The sequence below is a fragment of the Lepisosteus platostomus genome, chromosome 10 (assembly GCF_059453375.1).
Source record: "Lepisosteus platostomus isolate fLepPlt1 chromosome 10, fLepPlt1.hap1, whole genome shotgun sequence".
Classification (NCBI taxonomy): domain Eukaryota; kingdom Metazoa; phylum Chordata; class Actinopteri; order Semionotiformes; family Lepisosteidae; genus Lepisosteus; species Lepisosteus platostomus.
Window position 1 is genome coordinate 6,902,575 of NC_142620.1, and position 21,304 is coordinate 6,923,878.

General features: G+C 47.6%; 1 protein-coding gene and 1 non-coding gene across 7 annotated transcripts in view; both read right to left on the bottom strand.

Moving 5' to 3' along the window:
- Positions 1-21,304, bottom strand: part of ppp1r13bb (protein phosphatase 1, regulatory subunit 13Bb) — a 65,514-nt gene that overhangs the window by 39,178 nt on the left and 5,032 nt on the right. For 2 of the 6 annotated variants that reach the window (XM_088647800.1, XM_088647799.1), the window contains exon 3: positions 1,880-2,027. In XM_088647800.1, coding sequence (XP_088503926.1) covers positions 1,880-2,027 — 148 coding nt within the window. Of the gene's footprint in view, positions 1-1,879; positions 2,028-8,141; positions 8,422-21,304 lie in introns of those variants that run through there. The other 4 variants (XM_088647797.1, XM_088647798.1, XM_088647801.1 and 1 more) reach the window with 4 other exon arrangements.
- On the bottom strand, positions 12,330-12,402 carry trnak-cuu (transfer RNA lysine (anticodon CUU)). Its single transcript has one exon. It is a non-coding gene; the product is annotated as a tRNA-Lys (tRNA).

A 21,304-nucleotide genomic window follows, 5' to 3' on the forward strand; every position in this document is an offset into this window, starting at 1 on the left:
CTCCAGGGGGGGGTTAATTGACTGAACTAGAAAAACAAAACAAGTCTGTGGGTCTGAGAATCAGTGACATCCTGACCTCCTTTCTCCTCCAGATTCTAACAAAGACCGACAATGATTCTCATTGTTTCAGGGGCTAATGCATTTCACTGGTATGAACACGTGAGCTCTGTTTACATAGAGAAGGGACCTAAACATTACCAGCACAGCGGATCTGTAGCTAGGGAGACTCTTCAGCTGACATTACTCCCCCAGGGTAAGTCAGCAGTCATATTTAGCACCCTGAGCAGACATTTCCAGTATGACATAGGATGTTTGTAATTTAAACACATGTATTAAGATATGCATCATTATTGCCATTTCTATTGCAGTGCAGTCATAGAAAGCAGAATAAAGTGTAGGTGGGGCTGAATGGGCAACCCGAGGCAAGATGGCTGTCTTGAGTGTCTGAACAGCTCTGTTGGGGCTCTGGAAGCCACACTGGACCTTGTATATGGGGTCACCTTGTACCTCCCGGTGGACCAGCTGCAAGATTAACAGAACTGCAGGGAGTCACCCATCCAGTGTCTGAAGGCTTGGCTTCACCAGGGAGGAAAAACGGCGTGTGTGAGGCAGGAAGCATGGCTGGGGACAGGAAGAGAGAGACTATAGCGAGACGGGTCTGTGCTGTGGACCCGTCAGGCTGCAGGAAACACCTTTCTCTGCCAGCACTGACTTCATGTACAGCAGAAGACAAGACACCCCAAGACAAAGGCTGTGCAACTGATTTAAGGATTACAGAATTTTCCTGTCCAAATCTGAAAAGGTGGGCATTCACACACACTTTAGCCTCCTCGGTGCCAGTATCAATTTCAATCGATGTGTGCGGTGCTCTGAAGAAAAGTCCATCACAAAAATCCAGTGACTAACTGTGAATTGTAAGCCAGTCACACATTACGCAGCAGGGACAGTGGAGAAAAATGAGCACGTGCGAGATATCAAGACTGATTTCACAGAGGAAAAACCCCTGTGAGTCAGCTCCAGCTCCACAAGGGGTCAGTGTGGAGCAGAGCAAGAGGATCCAGGAAGAGATCAGAGAGTGAGGAGAGGTACCTGCAAACACACTATAACCTTAACTTTCTCTCTGCGTAAAAAGATCACAGCAGGATGGGAATGAAACCATAACTCTGAAAAAGAGCCTTTAATCAAGTAACATTTCAATGGAAATCTCTGCTCTCTCACAGTACTCTAGCCTCACAGCGAAAAGAGGGATCAGGAACCTATAGGATTTTAATTTCTCTGTACACATCAGATTCTCCGTCTTGTGAAATACAAAGCTCTTCTGTAGTACAAGAAGCACCTTTCAAACTGAACTATGCAGCATTTTTAAAATGCTTTCACAACCATAGCACAAACACTGACCTTAAGGTTACCTATAAGAAGAAATGCATAAATTACTTATGTGAAGAGTGTTTTTAAACTAAAAACTGGGGAATTTGTTTTTTAGGAGGTATTGTATTACCTTACAAAGCAGCTATACACACATACAGTATAAGCCACTGAAATGAAAAACTTCTAAAATTACTTTCCCCCAACTTGTTCTTCATTTTATAACCCCTTACACACATAGTTGGTCATGACAAGGCATTACTTTAAAGACGAAACTTTTCCCTGAACTGGGTAGAAATTCCAGACCTGTGCATTAAAGTCAGTTAAGATGAAAGAATCAAACACACGAACCACTGTGGTTCTGCATCTACTCTTTTTTACAGGCTGTCTTCTCACAGTGTTGCATCGTCATGTCAGAGTTGCTCATTCCGGTAGGGCAGGGCTCAGGGTGATCCTTTCCCATGATGCTCAGCAGCGTGCCGGGATACCCGGTGGGCGTTGGCGGTGCCCTTACCATTGCCTCTCCACACCTCCGCCAGGTGGCAGCCGGCCTCGCCCGGCTCCTTGCAGAACTCCACCACGTCCCGGCAGGTGGTCTCCGGTGTGATGGGCACCTCCGTCAGCACCTGCTCGCTGTTGCTCAGGTACACAGTCAGGATCATCTGGCAGGGAGGAAGGAGAGACAGACCTTGTAACAACTTCTCCTGGAGGAAGGAAAAACAAAAGCTCGGTGGAATCAGGGGAAAAACAGTGTACGGGATACAAATTTTATGATGAACTTTTTTCACTCACAGCAGGACATTTTGCTGGAGCAATCTGAGCAAAAGGTCTTCATCAAAGGTACAACAGCGGCAGCTACAAACCTAGAACCCCAGCTCTCACCCTAGAGCCCTAACCACAGCTCCACGCTACGGTGCAATGTACGGCAAAGCAGGAGAAACCGCCGCAAAGCAAACACACAGCGTGGTACGGTAAAATGTGAAATTCCCACGCAGGCATTTGTGACGGCCGCAACTCTGAAGAGACTACACCCTTTAAAAACGAGGAACAGAGGGCAGGGACTCCGGCATCTCAGCCACTGACACAGCCTTGCTACTTTCTCCGTCAGCTGAATTCTCAGCATTTAGGAAAAGAGGACTCTAGGGTCCCTGTGGAATTTTGTTTTTGCAAAGCTTCCAGAGGTGTAATGTTTACAGACTTTAATTGCTACTGCTGGCACACCAGCCCCCTGTTCATGGAGATGGGAGGCTGCAGCGCAACGGCACTGATTCCTGCGGTGAGCCAGCCCGCTGTTTACTCCTCGCTGCATGTTATGACTAGCAAACGGCAAACCGTGAGATTAACCCACAATTTAATTGGCTCAAAATAACTCTTAACTGCTGATGCGCTGCTGCAATTTTATTACTGCGCAAGGCAAGGCACAGAACATAAATAACAGCACACACAAATAAACCTGAGCCAACAAACACACCCACCCTTAACAATTCAAGTCTACCCATTGCTGGCCAGCTTCCAAGTCGCTTTATGGCTGCAGCCAAGCCTGCCTCTCTCGAGCTCTGTCGGGTTCGTGATCTGCTGACACTGGGAAACCTTCACTTGTCAACTTAATTGGGATTAAAATGCATGCCATAGCTTGTCCCCGAGGTTGTGCTCCGACACTTGGGCGTGCTCTCATTAGCAGGGGGCCTTGACAGGGCGAGGCAGGGAGATTAATAACCTGTAAGATGCAACCAAATATCTGCGGATCACGAAGTCCAACTACCAAGAGCCAAACTCATTTTGAAACCAAAGATTGTTTAACACGTGTGTCCCGGCTCAGGATGTAGTACTTCAGTGCTATTATATTATTTTTTTGGGAGAGGGAGGGAGTGTTCATGCGTGTGACTCACTGCGTTTGACCAAATGGTGCAGATGTACTTAGCAAACGATGGCAATGCCTCCCCCCACAAGAGTTCAGACTTTTGCAAAAGCTGCATCTTTATCAAGTGGAGTCACAGGGGAGACTACTGTGGTTTCTAAGCTGGGGAGATTCTCTCCGTTTCACGTACACATTTCTACAGGTGCTCATTTCTTTTCTTCTGCAGGCATACTAGCAGGTGTTTAAAAATCCACTCAGTAACAGACCACAGTGCAACACTGGAGGGGCAGAAAGAGCTGCTCACACATTGCATTGCCCAAACCAGCCAGTTGTCCCTCAAAATCTAGCATGTGGCTATGCCTGTATCTGAGCTTTAGAGTCGTGCAACATACTCACATTAGTGCCTCATGTATTGCATTATATTGTAATCCACAATTATCCTGCACAACACTCCTCACAATGCACTGAATCTGGCTGAAGGCACGGTAAAGTACTGATCTGCGCTTTTGTGCAAAAACTGAAACGGTTGCAATCTCCCATCACAGACACATGCACAAAGGCAGGCAGTGGGGATCCACTGGAGGAGAGCAGTGGGAGGGGAAATCCGCTGGGGCAGCACTGGTGGGAGAAAGCCCATCACAGTCCAGTGCCTCCGTCAGCAGAAGGCTGAACAACAGACAAGGGAATCCGGCGAGTCAGTCATAGCTACACACTGTCACCCGCTGCAGGGAGCTGCCAGGGCTGCTTCATGCACAGGGGAAACACAGGCCAGTGGGCTGCTGGAAAATCGCTAAAGCTTTAGAAAGACTGACGGCAACAGCACATCGTGCAGCCATGCCCATGTTAAAGTACATATCAGAGCTATTAACACGTCTCTGAGTACCATACGGCATGATGACATTTTCAAGCCTCTGGAGCATGACCTATCTGAAACCGTGCTTTTGTATTTGTGTGAATGCAATTGACAAATAATGATTCAAGCAATAATGCACAGTGGGCTACAGTGATAACTAGCTGCATTTCATTGTTATTCAGGTGCATACGCATTTTGCTTTAAATTGAATTTATTCCTGGCATGCACAAGCCATTAATGTCCATTAAAGCCCTTTTCTAAATACCCTGTACTGCTTCAGAAGTGGCAATTTCAGTTTTGCACAGGATATTAAACAGCTTGAACTTGCAAGAAAAGTTGATTTTTTTGAGACTCAGTTATGGAGAAAGAAAGTGCAATGCAGAACATGGGGACTTGACTGCCTCCTGAGATTCTGTGCACTCATTCGAACTCAAGGAGCAGCTTGAGTCACATGATTGCAATGGACCTGCAATCATTTTTCACAGACTTCCCAAGACACCTTAAAACTACCTCCTCCTATTTTCAATTATTTGTGGAGCAGACATATACAACACGTAAAGGAACAAGTAATAGGTTTATTCCATGCTGAAAAAAAGAGGAAAGAAAACAACGTTTCGGCCGTGGAGCCTTCTTCAGGTCTACATAGACAAAATGTAAGTTTGTAAATATATTGAAAGGCCAGGCTCAAATACGACCCCTCTTCCCACGCACTCCTATGTACACATATTTACTTAATGAGCAGTCCAGAAGTGACACTGGGTCCTCTTCCACATAAATAATGAAATATTCTGACCACAAAAGCAAGGGAAGACCTCCTGCTAAAGGGCTCATTTTACACAGTTCCCACATGTCACACACAACTGAGCAAATCACAAATAAGTAAAACAATCTGCGCACAAGGTCAGATGGGAGACCCGAGGTCTGAAGTGCGAGGTAATTGAGCTGGAAGTTCAATACAAAGTGATATTGTGGAGTTACCTAAGTGATCAGAAAATGATGATCCAGTTGGATGCCTGAACAAAGCAATCCCTTAGGGCTTCCCAAACCTGGCAAAAAGGGACTTACTGTATTCATTGAGAGGAAGAACACTCTTCTGGAGGTTGTGACAAGCCCTGGTTGTATTATTTCTGAATCTCCCCCAGACCATAAACGGACTACCAGCCCCTGAAGGCTCAGCACAGTCCCTACTTCCTCCGTCTCGAGGAGTTTGCAATAAGCGAACAGCCTGGCTCTCTCTAAACTCTCAGCGGCAGCAGCTGTGCCCAGATGAAGAGAGAGGGGTCAGCTGCAACAGACTGCCCCATGACACCCACTCCGCACAACCTTTTCTGCAAGCCAATCAGCCGAGAGAGTGTGCACGCACAGGTACTAACACCGACGTGAAGACCGACCACATCTGAAAAAGTGTTACCCCAGGCACTACAAGGACTAGTGAGGAGATCAGAGCTGTTTTCATAAACCACATGACATCATCTATTCAATCGAAAACTGCCCAAATAAAGATGTTTTGAGTTTAATTTCACCCAAGTGAAGTACAGAAGAGCAAAGTAATACAAAATGAGTGTTAATGGGAGGTCTTCGCAAATACAGAAACACAAAACCACAAGAGAGCCCGGTGTGGGACTGCAGCTGGAGCTCAGCAGCGTGTCCAGTGTGTTATTCCTGGCAGACAGGAAGGATTCCAGGCTGTGCCGGGGTGCACGCCCCTCACATCAGGCTGAACACAGAGCCTAATGTGCTCACAGCTGGAGCAGCACACACAGCAAAGGCTGCAGCACCTTTAAGACAATTACAGCAAGAGTCATCGGAGGGACAGATTTATGTGTTCACAAAATTTTAGTTTGACCAGACGGGCTTTCTTTCCTGAGCTGCAGGAGCTCTCCAAAAACCGAATTGCGTTCCCCAGCGTTAAGAAAAACATACATATAGAATATCAAAAGCGCTCTTCAGAAAAAAATTCCATTACTGCACCAATTGTATAGAAAAAAAAAAGTGTCCGAATAATCACTTTAAAAACTGTCCAAACGAGCAGATGGGCTAAAACAGCCGGCAGCACAGCTCAAAACCCTCCTCCGCGCCCCAAGTCAAGCCGCCACTCAAAACAAGAGAAACAAGAGCGCGTCATCTTTCACCTGCAGGTACTTACAGACCCAGAAGGGGGCGACACCTATTGAGGCAGGAATTAAGGGACAAATAAATAATCTGATTAGAGGGATGCAAATCCACCACAGGGCCGGTCCCTGCAGCCCGTGGGAAGCAGGATAATCCCGATAAGCCTATCGACAGGGATTTTCCCTGAACTGAGTGTCTGGAGAAGAACATGGGAAGTGAAGAGTCCCAGAAAGTACCGCGAGGTCCGGTCCTCTGTGGCCCCGCCGTGGAGAGCCACGCAGCGAGATGAATCCCGTCTTGCTTGGGAGGGAAGTTCGGACCGTGTCGGTCAGATGAACTGGCAAGAGGGCCGTCCTGACTGAGGAGCTGCTGCACTGTGGGAGACGATGACTGTGCTGCTGGGAAAAGCTCCCCAGATAACCCCGCTACTTAACTCCATGAAAACATAACCCAACTATCCGTTTAAGATTTTTTCAAATTACTTTCTTCGGCATATTTAAGTACTGAACTAAACCCCACATCTTTCAGGAACCGCTTGCTTGTGAATAACTCATGGCAACTCGAAACCTCATAGCTGTTAGTTAAAAGCTCCTGGTCAATAAAGCTGTCCCGCATGTTAACATGGGGAAGCTGCTGAGACGCTCCGCTGAAGATGAATTTCATGCGCGGTGATAAACCGCTTGACAGGTCTTGCATCCCCACGCAGGGAACGGAGACGCTCTGCGATCCCAGTGAAAAGAACAGGGAAGCAGAAAGTATCGGAGTGACCCGCGCGGTGCTTACGACTACCTGCAGGCTCTTACTGTCCACTGGCCAGACGGACAGCGCCGATGCAGAAATTTGCAACGGGTTTATGTTCTGAAATGTACCACACTGTTAACAAAGGACACCTCTGATGACAAGAGAGAACAGAGTAATCTGGAATCTATCATGGAAATCTTCAAACTCAGAATTCAGAAGTGCTATCACCATTACGCCCGCTTCGAGTAAACAGGATTCACGCTTGCAAAATGATACAGGCACAAAAACACGACTCCTGAACCGGGAACAAACGATATGTTGTTAAACACCCAATATAAGAAACCATCTTTGTACTACACAGAAGAAACCATTAGGGAGCTAGACCGTATCCGAGTTTACTTTTTGCAGATTAATTCATGAAAATGCTAACGCTTACTACACTGACAAAACTACCTGATAAGCAGTTAATGATGTTTAATGTAAAGTAAACAGAGCTCCTTAGAGACAGATAAGAATAAGCACAGCAATTTCGAACTTCTGTCTGGGTCTGTGAAAGAGTGCAGTTTTGATCATAATAATATCAGAGTTTTTGTTCCTTTCATGTGAAAATGGCAGAGCTGATTTTTTTTTGTGGTTTTTCGAACCTGTCCCGAGTGTCAGGGATGAAAAACAACCTCCACACAACACATTACACCGGTGAAGAAAATGAAAACGGAACAAAGAGAGAATGCGGAGCTCTTAACCCCACGATCTTCAGCAACCTGCCACTCACAAGAAAAGCATCGCGAAGATGACCTAAATCATAAAAGTCGTGATGACAATAAAAAAGGAACGCACTTCTTCAAAAGCTCACATGTTATGGAGCAAACATTACACTGAAGCATGGAAAAAAGCCCCCACCCAACAAGCAGCTCTGCTAGACTGCATGAGTCGAACCGGTAGATCTGTGTCTTTTCTTTGAAGGCGGATTATCTGTGAGAGTCAGGCAGGTGTGTGAGGGTCCGGGGTCCTGTCTGGTCACCCCGCTCTGCAGCCTCACGCCCGACGCTCTCTGCGCCCTGCCAGGGGGGCACAGAAGAGAACCGCCGAGCCGAATCAGCCCGCGTCTCCCGGCTTCCCTCCCCAGCGCACACGCAGCCTCTCTCCGCAGGCTGTGCGCGCCGCAGCGACCCCCCGCAGCCTGCACCCCGGAGGACAGGAACGAGCCGTCACCTTCCCCTGCTGCCGCGGCTTCTGGCGCCGCTGGAGCCCCTCCTTCGTCTTCGCAAGCTGCCTCTCGTTCAGCCATGGCCTCTCCTTGGACAGGCTGATGAGGTTCTGTATGACCATGCTGAAAAACTTCTTCATGGAGACCCGGAGGGTGGGACCGTGCACTCCTGTGCGCGCACACACACACACTCACACTCGCACGGCGGAGAGCCGCCAAGCCGGAGAGCTGCACAGTGCCGATCTCCTCCAGAGAGAAGTGCTCTTCTCTGAGCAGGGGCACTCAGAGCTGGCTCTCCGAGCTGCGTGGGCTGCGTACGTCACTGGGCCCCTCCGGAATAAGATTCTCCAGGCTCGCTAATGACTGGAGCGCTGATAAGACGTGCTTAATGAAATAAGACAGGCTCGGCAGTGACAACGAGCTGATATCATGAATCAGATTAGGGCAGACCACCACTTCTGGTGCTGGCGAGGAATGTGCAAGACCCGGCCAGCAGAAGAATGTCAGTGTGTTCACTTGATTGACTGATTGATTGTCGTTCCCTCCTCTCCACAAGGTTCCATATCATTCCGACTTCTGCTTGATCATTCCATGAAATCCTTCTAGTTGTTCTTAATTTAAAAATAAACAAACCCTCCTCCTTCCTGTAGGTAAATGCCCTGTGGCAGGGAAGTTTCATTCCTGGCTATTGTTGAGGTCAGGAACCCGAGTAACACCCATCATCGCGTGTGGAATTACAAGAAAGTCTGCATGCTCCTGGCTTAAGGGGTGGTCACACTTATTGTATGCAGCGAATGTGATGTGCAATCAATGCTATAGTTATCAGCCCTTCACCCCCGCCAGGGAGAGACATGCTGTGTGTCCAGGGCAGAGCTGCTTGCGTCTGCGAGTCCTCTGACTCTCTATCCACCTTCCAGTGTGACAGCAAGCAGGCTCACGACCAGGAAGTCAAATGTCAGACCACTTGTGCTATCTCTCCCCGAGCAGGATGCCTGAATAGAGACAAGCTGTCCCCGTCTGTAAAGACTTTACAACTTCCCAACACAAGTGAATGAAAAAAAAACCTTCCATCTTCCTTCCTTTCGCACATCCTTCAAATTCTGTTACTTTAGATACAAACAGCTAAACAACTGCCTGGGCTTGAAGGGACATGGCCAGTGTATGAGAGTTACAGAAATGGTCAACTACCCAACACTTCAGTTCTGTCTATCTGTGAGCTCCCAGACTCCACGTCTAAATGACCTGGACACTGACTACTTACTCTTTATGTACTTCACTCGGCAACATATCTTTAATTTAATAAATCAATCAAGAACCACCACCTTCGTTGTGAGCAGTGAGCAGTGCCCCCATGCAACAGCTCTCTACTGTCCACCGAGCGGGCAACTTGCCCTCTGACCCAGGAAGTGAAACTGTCCGAGCAGGAAGCTCTGTGAGCAGCGCCCTGCACCACCGCTAATTTTTATTTTAAAAAACAACAAAAATTCGAATTGTATAAAACTCCTCGTGAAGTTAAACTGAGATTTGGACAAATAAAAACCGAAACACCTGAAACCGGTCAGGAAGTCAATATATCCACATCTTATCACCTCAGAAAACCTGTCGTGAATGTTCAAAGGGGCATTTACATTTTCTTTTAACTTTTTTTCCCCACACTAATGTGCCCAAATGAAAAATTCAGAGTAATATTTTTTCAATAATGTAGATCCAGCTTCAATAATAAATGGCAAGTCATCTCTGACAAGGAAACTTTCCACTCCCCATCCTCATCAAAGCCCCCTAACCACAGAGCAGGGCCTCCCAGGGGATGACTGAGGGAACGTGAAGGAGGATATATACTCATACGCACACATGCAGAAACACGTGTGTGTTTACACTGTCTTAGGAGAATATATAATAACAGAGAAGCTCCAGGAAGGTGAGCCACCAAACAATTGTCAAACTTTACAACCTCAATAACACTGCGATGACTCTTGATGCAAGAGTCCTTTCCCATTCGCTGAGAATGGCGCATCTGAAGTATCTCAACCAAACCAGTCCTCATCTTTACTGGTGCGATCTGCGATTTTTGTCTTCCGGAGAAAACTGCACTGCAAGCGATCTCAGCTCTTCTGCCTCCGAGGTGAGAGCGGATAAGAACGGCGGAAAAATCCAGGAGGTTGAAGCATGAGAGAAGTGGAGCCACGCGGGGCCCTTTTCAGCCAGGCAGCAGACCGGCGTGGTCCGGACAGCGGGGCTCTGCTGGTTTAACGGCCAGTGCAGCCAACACGAGCCGATAAGAGTCGAATGATGAGGATGAGGATGCTGCACATTGGTGGTGGTGGTGGAGGGGAGTCCCCATTACCTGTAAAGCGCTTTGAGTGGAGTGTCCAGAAAAAGCGCTATATAAGTGTAAGCAATTATTATTATTATTATTATTATTAAATGACTTGTTGTCACAGGAGAAGGGGAGAGCCCGTCGTTTCCAGCTGCAGAACTCATTAAAAGCTACCCTACCCAGGCAGAACGACCAGAGCAGCGTGGTGCTGGCCCTCGTCCCTGTGTCTGGGCTCACACTCTCACCTCTTTCCACAGGGGAATGCATTCCCAACACTCCTTCCTCCAGCGACGACGTTAACGAGTGAAAACGCACGCCCCGACTCATTAGAGAAACGCGCCCCAAGAACACACACGTACGTGAAAGGCGGCAAACGAGAGGAGGCCATTCGGCCCATCTCGTCTGCTGGATAGTGAGTGGCTAACGGTCCCAGGGTCTCACCCGGCTGTATCCTGAAAGAAGCCCAGGTATCGGCTTCAACAACACGGCTCGGCAGCCTGACCCATGCTCCTACAGCTCGGTGGTCCCAATCTACAATTAATATTAATAATAGAAAAGGAAGGGAAATATATAGAACACGTGTTTCCCCATGTATGTATTATAATAAAGATACAAGTGATAGGTTTACTCCATGCTGAAAAAAAAAGAAGAAAGAAAACACAACGTTTTATAATAAAGATCGTTCAGGTGAGTAGCTACGTCAGCATGCGTAGGCTGCAAAGGAACACGTCATAGGTTTATTCCATGCTGAAAACAGAAGAGAAGAGAGAAAAAACACAACGTTTCGGCTGTGAAGCCCTCACACCTGAAGAAGCACTGTATTTTTTCTGTCTTCTCTTTTCGGCATGGAATAAACCTATGACTTGTTCCTTTATAATAAAGAGATTAGAGATTTAACTCCCAGAAAGGGTCGAGAGTAAGTGGACCCAGCAAACAGCCCAGTGGAAAGATGGCAGCCGGCTGTGTGCACACGCGGGGCTGGGCATGCTTTAGTCAAGCACGAAATTCATTACTCATCCCGGAAAAAAGATGTGTGGTTTTCCCAGTGAGCTCACACGCAAACGTGTTGATCACCCGCTCAGAAAACTAGGGGTTAAGGCACGCGGAGCTCCCGTGACGACGCTGTCGATCCGGGCCGCGTGCAAACATCCCCCGCGCGGAAGGCAGGGGAGCACCAGCTCCAGGGGCTCCGTTATTAAAGGGTCTTGCGTGCCCTTGGCCCGCAGCATGGGAGCACCTGAAGGGGTACTCATTAAACCAGGCTCAGCGGCCGACAGCTCTCCGTCGGTAGCTCACAGCCCTGGCCTGGCTGGGAAACAAAAAAACAAGTCAGGAGCAGCTGGGTCTAAAGCTAAAAACAAGGTCAACAAACAATGTCAGCCATTTATCTCCAACTCCTGACCTCAGCTCAGTGCCAGACCTGCCTGTATAAATAGAACCGCAAGTCATGATAAAGATCCTCTGGCTGCGAGCGTAGTTTAACCCTACGCAGAAGGCCAGTGGCGAACATCTGGCTTCAACCCCAGTTCGGTGCTCTCTGTGGCAATCTGTGAGTTCAGTCTTCACCCAGAGCGGCCTTGGTCCCAGAGAGCTCCAAACCAGCTCGGTATATAGAACACCCGTGTTTAAAGATTAACAAGGACTGTTAGCCATGGATGAATCAAACAATATAATATAACATTACTTTATTAGCTTGAGGTCAGAGCGCAGGGTCTGCCATTGTACAGCTCCCCTGGATCAGTTGGGGTTAAGGGCCTTGCTCAGGAGCCCAACGGAGTAGGATTCCTCTGCCCGCTGCTGGATTTGAACCGGCAACCTTCCAGCCACAGGCGCAGATCCTTAGCCACAGAGCCACCGCTCCGCCCCAAAATGATACCGCCCAACGTGGGGCTCGAACCCACGACCCTGAGATTAAGAGTCTCATGCTCTACCGATTGAGCTAGCCGGGCTGCCCAATAGTCTGTTAAATTAAGAGAACTCTGGTCATTGGGTGCCCAAGAAGTACTTAAGATTTTTCTACTAAATGATCTCCAAACTGCTTCACAACACACCTAACTGATCACAGTGGCACTGGTCCATATCCTCAGAAATCGGTGATTTAAGGGTGATCGACAAAACCTGCGAGAGTAAGGCTCTAAAGAACAAGGGCTGTCCCCTGGACTGGATGCTCCTTCTGATTTACTCACTTGGCTCTCCTGCATAACTCCGTGCCTATGGCAACTACACCATTAGGGTAAAAACGTGCTCTTCCCCTGCTCAGATCCCATTTACCATCTCAGGATTTCTATTGCAAATGGCAATAAACACTGCGGTCTGTTTCCTAGGCATTAAAAGTAGCTGGGAAGTTTCAAACAAACATTCCACAGATTAAAAGGAAGTTTAAGAGCCTGTCTTGCCATCTGTAGTTCAATAATGCGTTTTTTTCACAGACAGACGCAGCCATGCCCATTTCAGAAAATGTATCTATAAAAATACAAAGGGAATAGGAATTCACAGGCATGCGCAGATAAAATATTAAAACATTAACTAAAACTAGACTGCCTCAAGTAATGGCCATTCTTCCTGTGATAATGCATGGTTCTCTAAGCCCTTGAGGGTTTTGATATAGGATCCATAAAAAAACACTTTAAGGATAACTCGGTGAAAGAAAGCAATTTCCACAGTGACTCAAAGCTCTTGTGACAGACTGCATCCATATTTGAAAAGATCTCTAAACTGGCTTCTAATGGCCGAATGAAATGACAATTCAAAACCCGGAGGGAGCATTAAGGAAACAGCCCCACAGATACATTTGTAATGAAATTCCACATCAAAATAAGTCCTAAACCGAGACGTCCGAGTTCATCTTGGTCGCTGGAGGTCCTGTCGCACCGCCGCAAGTAAAGAAAGTGAAAGGGAGCCAGAGGAGAAGCTCTCGACCTGGTGACTGGGCGCCGCGGCCCCATCCTGTCAGGAGCCAGACCCCACGGCACGGCTCGCCCCCGGCCACCGGGGGACCGAAAAACTGCTCCATCTCGGGGGGACAAAATTCAAAGCAAAAGCCCGGTTGTGCTTTAAGTGTGCACCCCCCCTTAGAGAAAATGAAATACCAACAGACCAACAAACAGCAGCTCAGTGACCTGTTTCACATTAATCCTGCTTTCATTGTGCAGATTATCTCTGGAGATAAGAGAAGATCAGGGAAGACTGCAGAGACAGGCAGGGGGGCAGCTGGTCCCCTGGCAGGGCTGGGGGCTGGATTCCCAGATATTTACACAGGTGACCAGTCCAGTTACACAGCAAAGCTTGGAGGTCTGCTGGCGAGCAAGTGTTAAAATGTACCATTTGGCACATGAAACCACATAAATCTGTACTAGAGAATAGGCAATAGAGAAGCAGAAAATCTTTAGATTTTGGTGCATAAGCTGAATTATACTGCATATAAAGAACTACTGGCAGCATCAACAGCTGCATCTCAATTCAGCACCTGAAATTCAAAAGATAAAGCACCTGAAATTCAATGTGTTTTTTCACGGGGGACGGTCTGCCTCTGCAGGCTCTTAACGGGGGAAAGGTCTCCAGTTTGAATCTCAATATACGGAGTACCGGAAGTTTCTAGACCTCGACACCGGACACGAGACCTCCCCAGCCCCGCTCCCCGCTGCGGGCTGAGCGGCGCAGCACGTGCAGACACGGGCGACTCGTGGGGTCAGCGGGTGCACCCACCGGGGTGACACCGCCACTCTCCCTGTCCTGCCCTTGCCTTTCCTATACTGCCCTGCAGTCACCGACACAGCCTTCTGCAAAACAACCAAATCTACTAACACAACAGGCAAGAAAAGTACGAACAGGAGGACATGTTTTTAAGGGGGGGCAGCCACAAAGACTTTTACTGGACCTTCACCAGCCTTTTTAAAAACCTCTACCTGATGATGTTACTGACATGAAAATATTATTCATGAAACCAGATGCAGGCACAATTCTTGGTTCCACTGCTCTTTAGCTCATATTCCTATTCCAAGCCTTAACCAGCTGACTATCACTCAGAAGCACACAGAGACTCGGGTCGGCGGGGAACCGAGTCTTTGCGTCAGAAAGTGGGCAGCGTGGTTTCTGAGGCTCACCTCGAACGCGGGCTCCCGGTGTCCCTCAGCGTGCACACTCTACACTGCCCCCTTTACTGACCTTTATCCCTAACCTTGTCACTTACACACGAGCGAGATTTAACAAGGACCCTGCAGGCTGGTGGAACTAAGAGTCCCTGGGACGGTACAGATGGGGGAGCTGTTCTAGAGACCTGACTGCACTCATCTGTAAAAAGACAGGACCACCCTTCTCCTGAAGAAATCTGAAGAAATACTCATCCATCACATGGCAGGAAATACCCAGCAAGTTCCCTCTCCCCACGTTCTGTTTGCTCAGTGGTTTTTAGTTTTGTTTTGGGTGGTGGGGGGTGGCATTTGTCTCTTATCACAGGAGGCTGGTCTAAGACAGCCGGAGCACTTATTTCCTGTGAATGTTTTGGTTTATTTTTGAAAGAAATGAAACCGAAGAGGGAAACAGAAGTTCTGGTAAAGAGGGGTCAACTCGGAGACACGCAGCCTGGGTCTTGAAAGACTTACACGGATTAATGATTTGCACGAGTTACGATTTGCCCTGAAAGAAGGGGGACTACCTACCCCACAGTCCTGGGACAGAGAGTGAAAAAGACAAAAAGGACAAACCTTGGTTTCTGGTGTTCTCTACATGTAAAAACTTTGCTGTCTGACCAAACGAGGGGCTGTTTCAGAAACCACACTCCCCCGAACCTCGGGTTGTGGTTTCCATGGCAACGCGGGCTCCTGTGCCTTCAGATGTTTACCGTGAAACTCGGCACTGGCTGACAGGCACCTCCGAGCTCTCACAGCTGAATGAGAACCACTCCTGCTTTCAGACCGCTCTTTGAAGAAAGACTTTCCACAATCGTTAACCATTTACAGGAAAGAATTTTTTTTAACATTTGTTTTTTAAACCCCGGTGACTCATTAACTGCTGGGCATTCCTGATGCCTTTAAAAGAGTCTTGTTGGGGAGGGAAGAGACTACACTACTCTTAAAGCATTCCAGAGTACAGTACATGACAAATTCTTCAGACTAAACACGCCCTAGGTCGTCTTTTCCACAGAAACCCCACCTGACAAAAAGTGAAACAATTACAGTGAAACTGATCTGAATTCCAGCAGGCCATACATCACCGAACTCCACGACAAGCTCGTGCACCTCCACCACACAATAAACACCAAGAGGCTTGGGGTGTCAGTTACAGCTCACGTCTTCAACCACCACGTTAAAACCTCCTACAAAACATGCCCAGCGCAGGTGAGGTGGGTACAGTCGCTGGCTTGTGCCCCATAAGGGCGAAACCTGGGCTCCAGGGACAGCGAACCCGCACCAGAAAACGTAGTGTGTCCAGGCACACGTCACCCACCAGGAAGAAACGGCCGTTAGGGAGAACCGGCCATCCATTCCCCACAGAGGCATCGACAGGAGAGTCTCTTCCCACCCGCCAGTCCCTGACCTGCAAGAGGCCCAGCTCAGGGAGGCAGCAGTGTCACAGACCCCTGCGACACTTTAATTAAGGGATATAAATCCCGGCTGTGCCATCACGTTCGCAGATATGGGTTTACTACACGTGCTCTACAGTATTTCTGGATTTAACAAACACGTTAAAGGCTAGGCCGCCAGTGCTCTGCCAGACACTGCTCTTTCACATTTCACATCTGTTCTGTTTCCACCCTGAAGAGGAAAACAGGTCCTCTTCACCCCTGCGTTGTGACCTCTGCCCCTGACAAACTCTCTTCTGTCAGGGAACTGGACCAATCGGTGTATTACCTTACTGATTCTTCTAACACAGAAGCCAGAACCACAAAATCAGCAGGTAAAAAAAAGTAAGACAGCCCATTGTCCACTATTCACAACATTGGTTCCCTTAATTTATCGCATATTTATTTTGAAATTGTAGTTTATCTCTTGCTCTTTAAATTATCCCTTTACTCCCATTTCATTCTTAACAAGAAGGTGAAACTCGCCAATAACAAACAGGACACTGCACTTGTATAAATGTATGTACAGTATTTCCTTATATAACAATGAAAGGAACTGAGGACAGAAATGACCAATATGGAAACTTGAAATGTGCAGCCATTCCCCTGTATTTTGTATTTTACTGCTGGTGGGTCTCATGGCTTTGGATTGTGAAGTAAGGTCTGCTCACAACACGAACAGTTCACAATAAGATCACGTGGTCAGCATACCAGAATGGTAGCCCAGAGTAAGAGCTCCTGTTGCCTCCTGTTCCTCTTCTTTTTAACTGTTCGCGTTTGCTGTGTCCATTATATGTCTGAAATAATAATAATAATAATAATAATAATAATAATAATAATAATAATAATAATTACTTACACTTATATAGCGCTTTTCTGGACACGCTTTACAGGTAATGGGGTCTCCCCTCCACCACCACCAATGAGCAGCATTGCGACGGCAGCCATAGTGCGCCAGAATGCTCACCACACATCAGCTATCAGTGGGGAGGAGAGCAGAGTGATGAAGCCAATTCACAGAGGGGGACTGTTAGGAGGCCATGATTGATAAAGGCCGATGGGAAATTTGGCCAGGACGCCGGGGTTACACCCCTACTCTTTTCGAGAAACGCCCTGGGAATTTTAATGACCACAGAGAGTCAGGACCTCGGTTTTACGTCTCATCCGAAGGACGGCGCCTGTTTACAGTCTAGTGTCCCCGTCACTACACTGGGGCATTAGGACCCACATGAGCCGCAGGGTGAGCGCTAACACCTCTTCCAGCAGCAACCTTAGTTTTTCCCAGGAGGTCTCCCATCCAGGTACTGACCAGGCTCACACCTGCTGAGCTCCAGTGGGCTACCAGTTGTGAGTTGCAGGGTGATATGGTTGCTGGCCGTGAAATGTTGGGGACACAGTAAAACTAAAGTCAGAGCTATCCTCCCACTTCTTTACCAACTATGAATAAATAATAGCAGCAGGCTCAACTTCAGAAAAGTGGTGGAGATAGTGGTGGTGAGCTCACACTGCTCTGATAGACATCAGCTACACAGCAAATGATCTCCAAACGGGCCTGTCTCCAGGGAACAAAAAGAGATACTGAGCGCTCACGCGTCAAAGCTGGAAAGACCGGAAAGCAAGGTGGTGGAGCAGAAAGATCGTTCACGATAAATGAAGTCTGCTAAGTGAGTTTGGCAAAGGGGACCAAATGTGACGATCCTTGAAAAAATAAAAAAGGTACAGGGAGACCTCAGCATGGAAAGAGCATGGGAAATGTACAGACCACTCTTCCGGAGGCTGCAACTGGCCCCAAGTTCTTGTATGCACGCTTCTCAGATACTGTGACAGACAGCTTTTGAAAGAACACAGGAAATCTGACCCTGTTCACTCAGCTAAGGGATCTGTACTATGCTTCTATTGGGTCTAAGGTGCCTCTACAACCCAGCAGAGACATGACCTTGGAAGAATGCCTGTACCTCCCATGTGTTTAAAGTCCAACAGTCATTCCATCAGATACGAACACGGTGCTTTATCAACTCACATGAAGCAGAAAAATAATAAGGAAACGTTATTTTTTATTCCCTTTCGAGGATAACAATGTCTTTTGTGGGACTGCTGAAATGCTGTTTTTCAGATCTCGCCATCCGAGATGGAGGGATAGGTTTTTCTTTATTCCCCGTAATATTCCTTGCCACCCACTTCTTTATCGCAGCCGTTCGAGGAAGCGAGGCCACACCAAGCGTCTCACCCTCTTTATCTACCGGTGTGCCACATTCCGCCATCAAGACGGACTTTCAGTTGTAGAGGGCGGTGTCAGTGTATTTATAGATGTCATATAATGAATGTGAATAATGGATAATAAATGATCTAGTTGTGGTTTTTTTTGTGTACTATGGGAATTCTCATTGGGGAAGAGAAATCTCAGTCACTGGCTTTTTCCATACAGTTTTTATTCCTTGCCAAGGAGCCTACAGTGAGAAACACTTGACCCTCTTGTACAGTGTGGACTCCGGTACTTACTGTTTCAATGGGCATTTTGTATTACCAAGATAGATTTTGTGGTGTCCTGTTTTGTAATATAGTAAGGGGGGGGGGGCACTTTTTAAACTGGCTCCGTCAAGACAGTAGAAAATTAGTTAAATTCCGAGTTCCACTTTCCTCCCGTGATCCAAAAGTGTGCTGCCTGGATAACACTTCTCCGAGAGACTGACGTCCCATATTGGGTGGATCTTGCCTGGCGCCAATTGTCTTCCGGGTTATAGCTCGCTGTGAACCCATTTTTGGCTGAACAGTTTGGAAAAGGGACAGATGCAAACCGAGCAGGTTTCTGTAGACCACATACACAATAGCTCACCCTTTTCTGATGCTCATGCATAGGAAATAATCCAGGTTAGAAAATAATAAAATCTGCTGCTTAGAGGTGATGCATAGATCCATCCAAAATTGGGATTTTGTGTCAGTCGGCCCGGCCATTTATTTGTCTTTAGACTCTGCAGCAACGAGCACTTTGCACACACTCCTGCAGTCAGAATAGTACAGAGGGGGCTGCTGTCAGATCCCATGCAGACAGGCTCCACGTTTTGCCCTTTCCCTTTTAAATTATACAGCTCAGGCTCTTAATCCAATCTCTTAATTTATCAAGTCTTTCTCCAGAAGAGGTGGCATTGTAATGTCTCGGTCTCAGCTAAAAGAAGCAGATATGTAACGTGTAATATGTTAAGTTACATGGCAACAATAACTGGTGGTATTCAGACTTTTGGAGGGAGGATATTCTGATCTCAGATAAGACAAGATAAAGACTTTACTGAACACATCAATTTCCCTTCGGGATCAATAAAGTCTTATCTTATCTTTGATCAGAATAGCCTCCCTCCAAAAGTCTGAATCCCACCAGTTATTGTTGCCATGTAACTTAACATATTAACAGAACTTGTGTACTAAACCATTTAAATGTATACGGAAAGGTGAGCGACTGTTCGTCATGTTTTCCATTCTGCGTTTGGTTTCTCCTGCACTTGGCAGAGAGGATGGGAGGCATCATTGTGACCAATGACAATTTAAAGGAGTTCGTGAGCATGTCAGAATCATGGAAGGAGATTATAAAAAAGAGGCTCCTACAGTTCACATTTGTCTGTTCTCCGAAAGTTCAGAAGAGGTATGCCAAACTTTTATTTAGAAACATTATTTCTCCTCCCTTGTTTTGTATTTCTCCTCCCTTGCTTTGTAGGCACTGTGTGTTTGGTCGACTCCTACACTTTGGTTATCTGCACGTCCACTTGAGGAAGGAATGAGCCTACAGTATCAGATCTAATTTACACTAGTTCTCCTCTAAAGACATTTTATATTGCGTTTTACACTGGGAATTCCAACTTTGTGTGCTTTCACAAAATGGCGACAAATTTGCTTTGAAGCTCAACAAGCTTTGACCCAATCCTCCTGAGAACTAGCCTGCGCCGCACCTGAGAGCAGGTGAAGGCCAGGACTTCAGGAGGGGCGAGGAGGCAGGAGGCCGCGAGGGTCACAGGTGTACCAGGGCTCAGGCAGTGCAGGAGCCTGCCTGGGGAACTGCGAGCCGTTGGCACACAATCGGCCAGCGCCAGGGCTGCAGCACTCCTGTTCCTGGTGGTGCCTGGCCACACAAGCAAAACAGAGGATGGGGGTCCATCACCCTGTTGAACAAATGTGTGGGAGTCTCTCGTTTCCTCCAACGCCGCCCTAAAGACACGTCCGCCCACGCCGCGGCTCATCGACAACAAAAGGGACACCTGAGGTTTTTTGATACCCAAGCCGCCTGCTCTTCACAAGACGCATTTAGCGTGCACTTACCACCATGAAGTTCCTGCTCAGTTCATATCTAAGATATGTACCTCAGAAAACATAGGAGGAGAAGGCCTGGGAGCACGTGAGGTTAGCCTGTGCCCTTCAGTTAATCAGAGTACAGTCTCAGGCCTTGTCCAGTGCAACCCAGACCTCCAAATGGTACATTACCCATTAAAGGCCATGGGGTTCCATGGGGAAAAGAGGGAAATATGTGCTCCAGGCCCTTCTTTGATGACGGGCTGTAAGCCTAATCAGCGTGGCCCTCTCAGAACATCATGTAATTATTAACGCTGGATTCCAGAAAAGAGACTCATCTCCCGCAGTCACATGCGCCTTATTCCGTCATGCCCAGCTGCCCCCGTAACCTGGTGCGCCGTTTCCCTCCACTGCAGCGCAATATCGCTTCAAGTCACTGTGCCTGCGGCCTGTGCCCGTGTGGTGGTTAATTTCACAACCCCCGGGGAGAAACAACCTCAACTCAAAGAAAACACTGGGCCAGAACAGAGCCAAAATAAACTAGAGGGCCATTTCTAACCATCAGCCACCCTGCCTCCCTCGTCAGCCCAGTTTAATCCTCTGCGTGTCATTAATGAGGAATCCTGGCGACCACTCCCTCTCCCCCCGCCACTCCCAGCCCGCGCGCGCACTCAGCAACGAGCTTTCGCTGCCCAAAAGGAAATCCCATGCTAAGCCTCGGTCTAATCCTCTTTCAACTGCAACAACACGTAACTAATTATAGCCTTCACCGCTGTCTCGGGCGACAAAAGAAAGACAGAAGAAAAGGCAGCCGTGCACGCAAGTGAAGACCTGGCACAGTCACGGCACCAGGAGGTTTCACTTTTAAAACCCTGGTCTGGTTAGGAAGTAAGGCCTATATTCTAGTATTTACTCCAGGAATCGAGATCTTTTGGAAACTTAAGTTGCAGAGCAAACGAGAACTACGCAGGTGTGCCAGGTTTGCTTCCAGAGGCAGGAGTTCACTTTATTTTTCA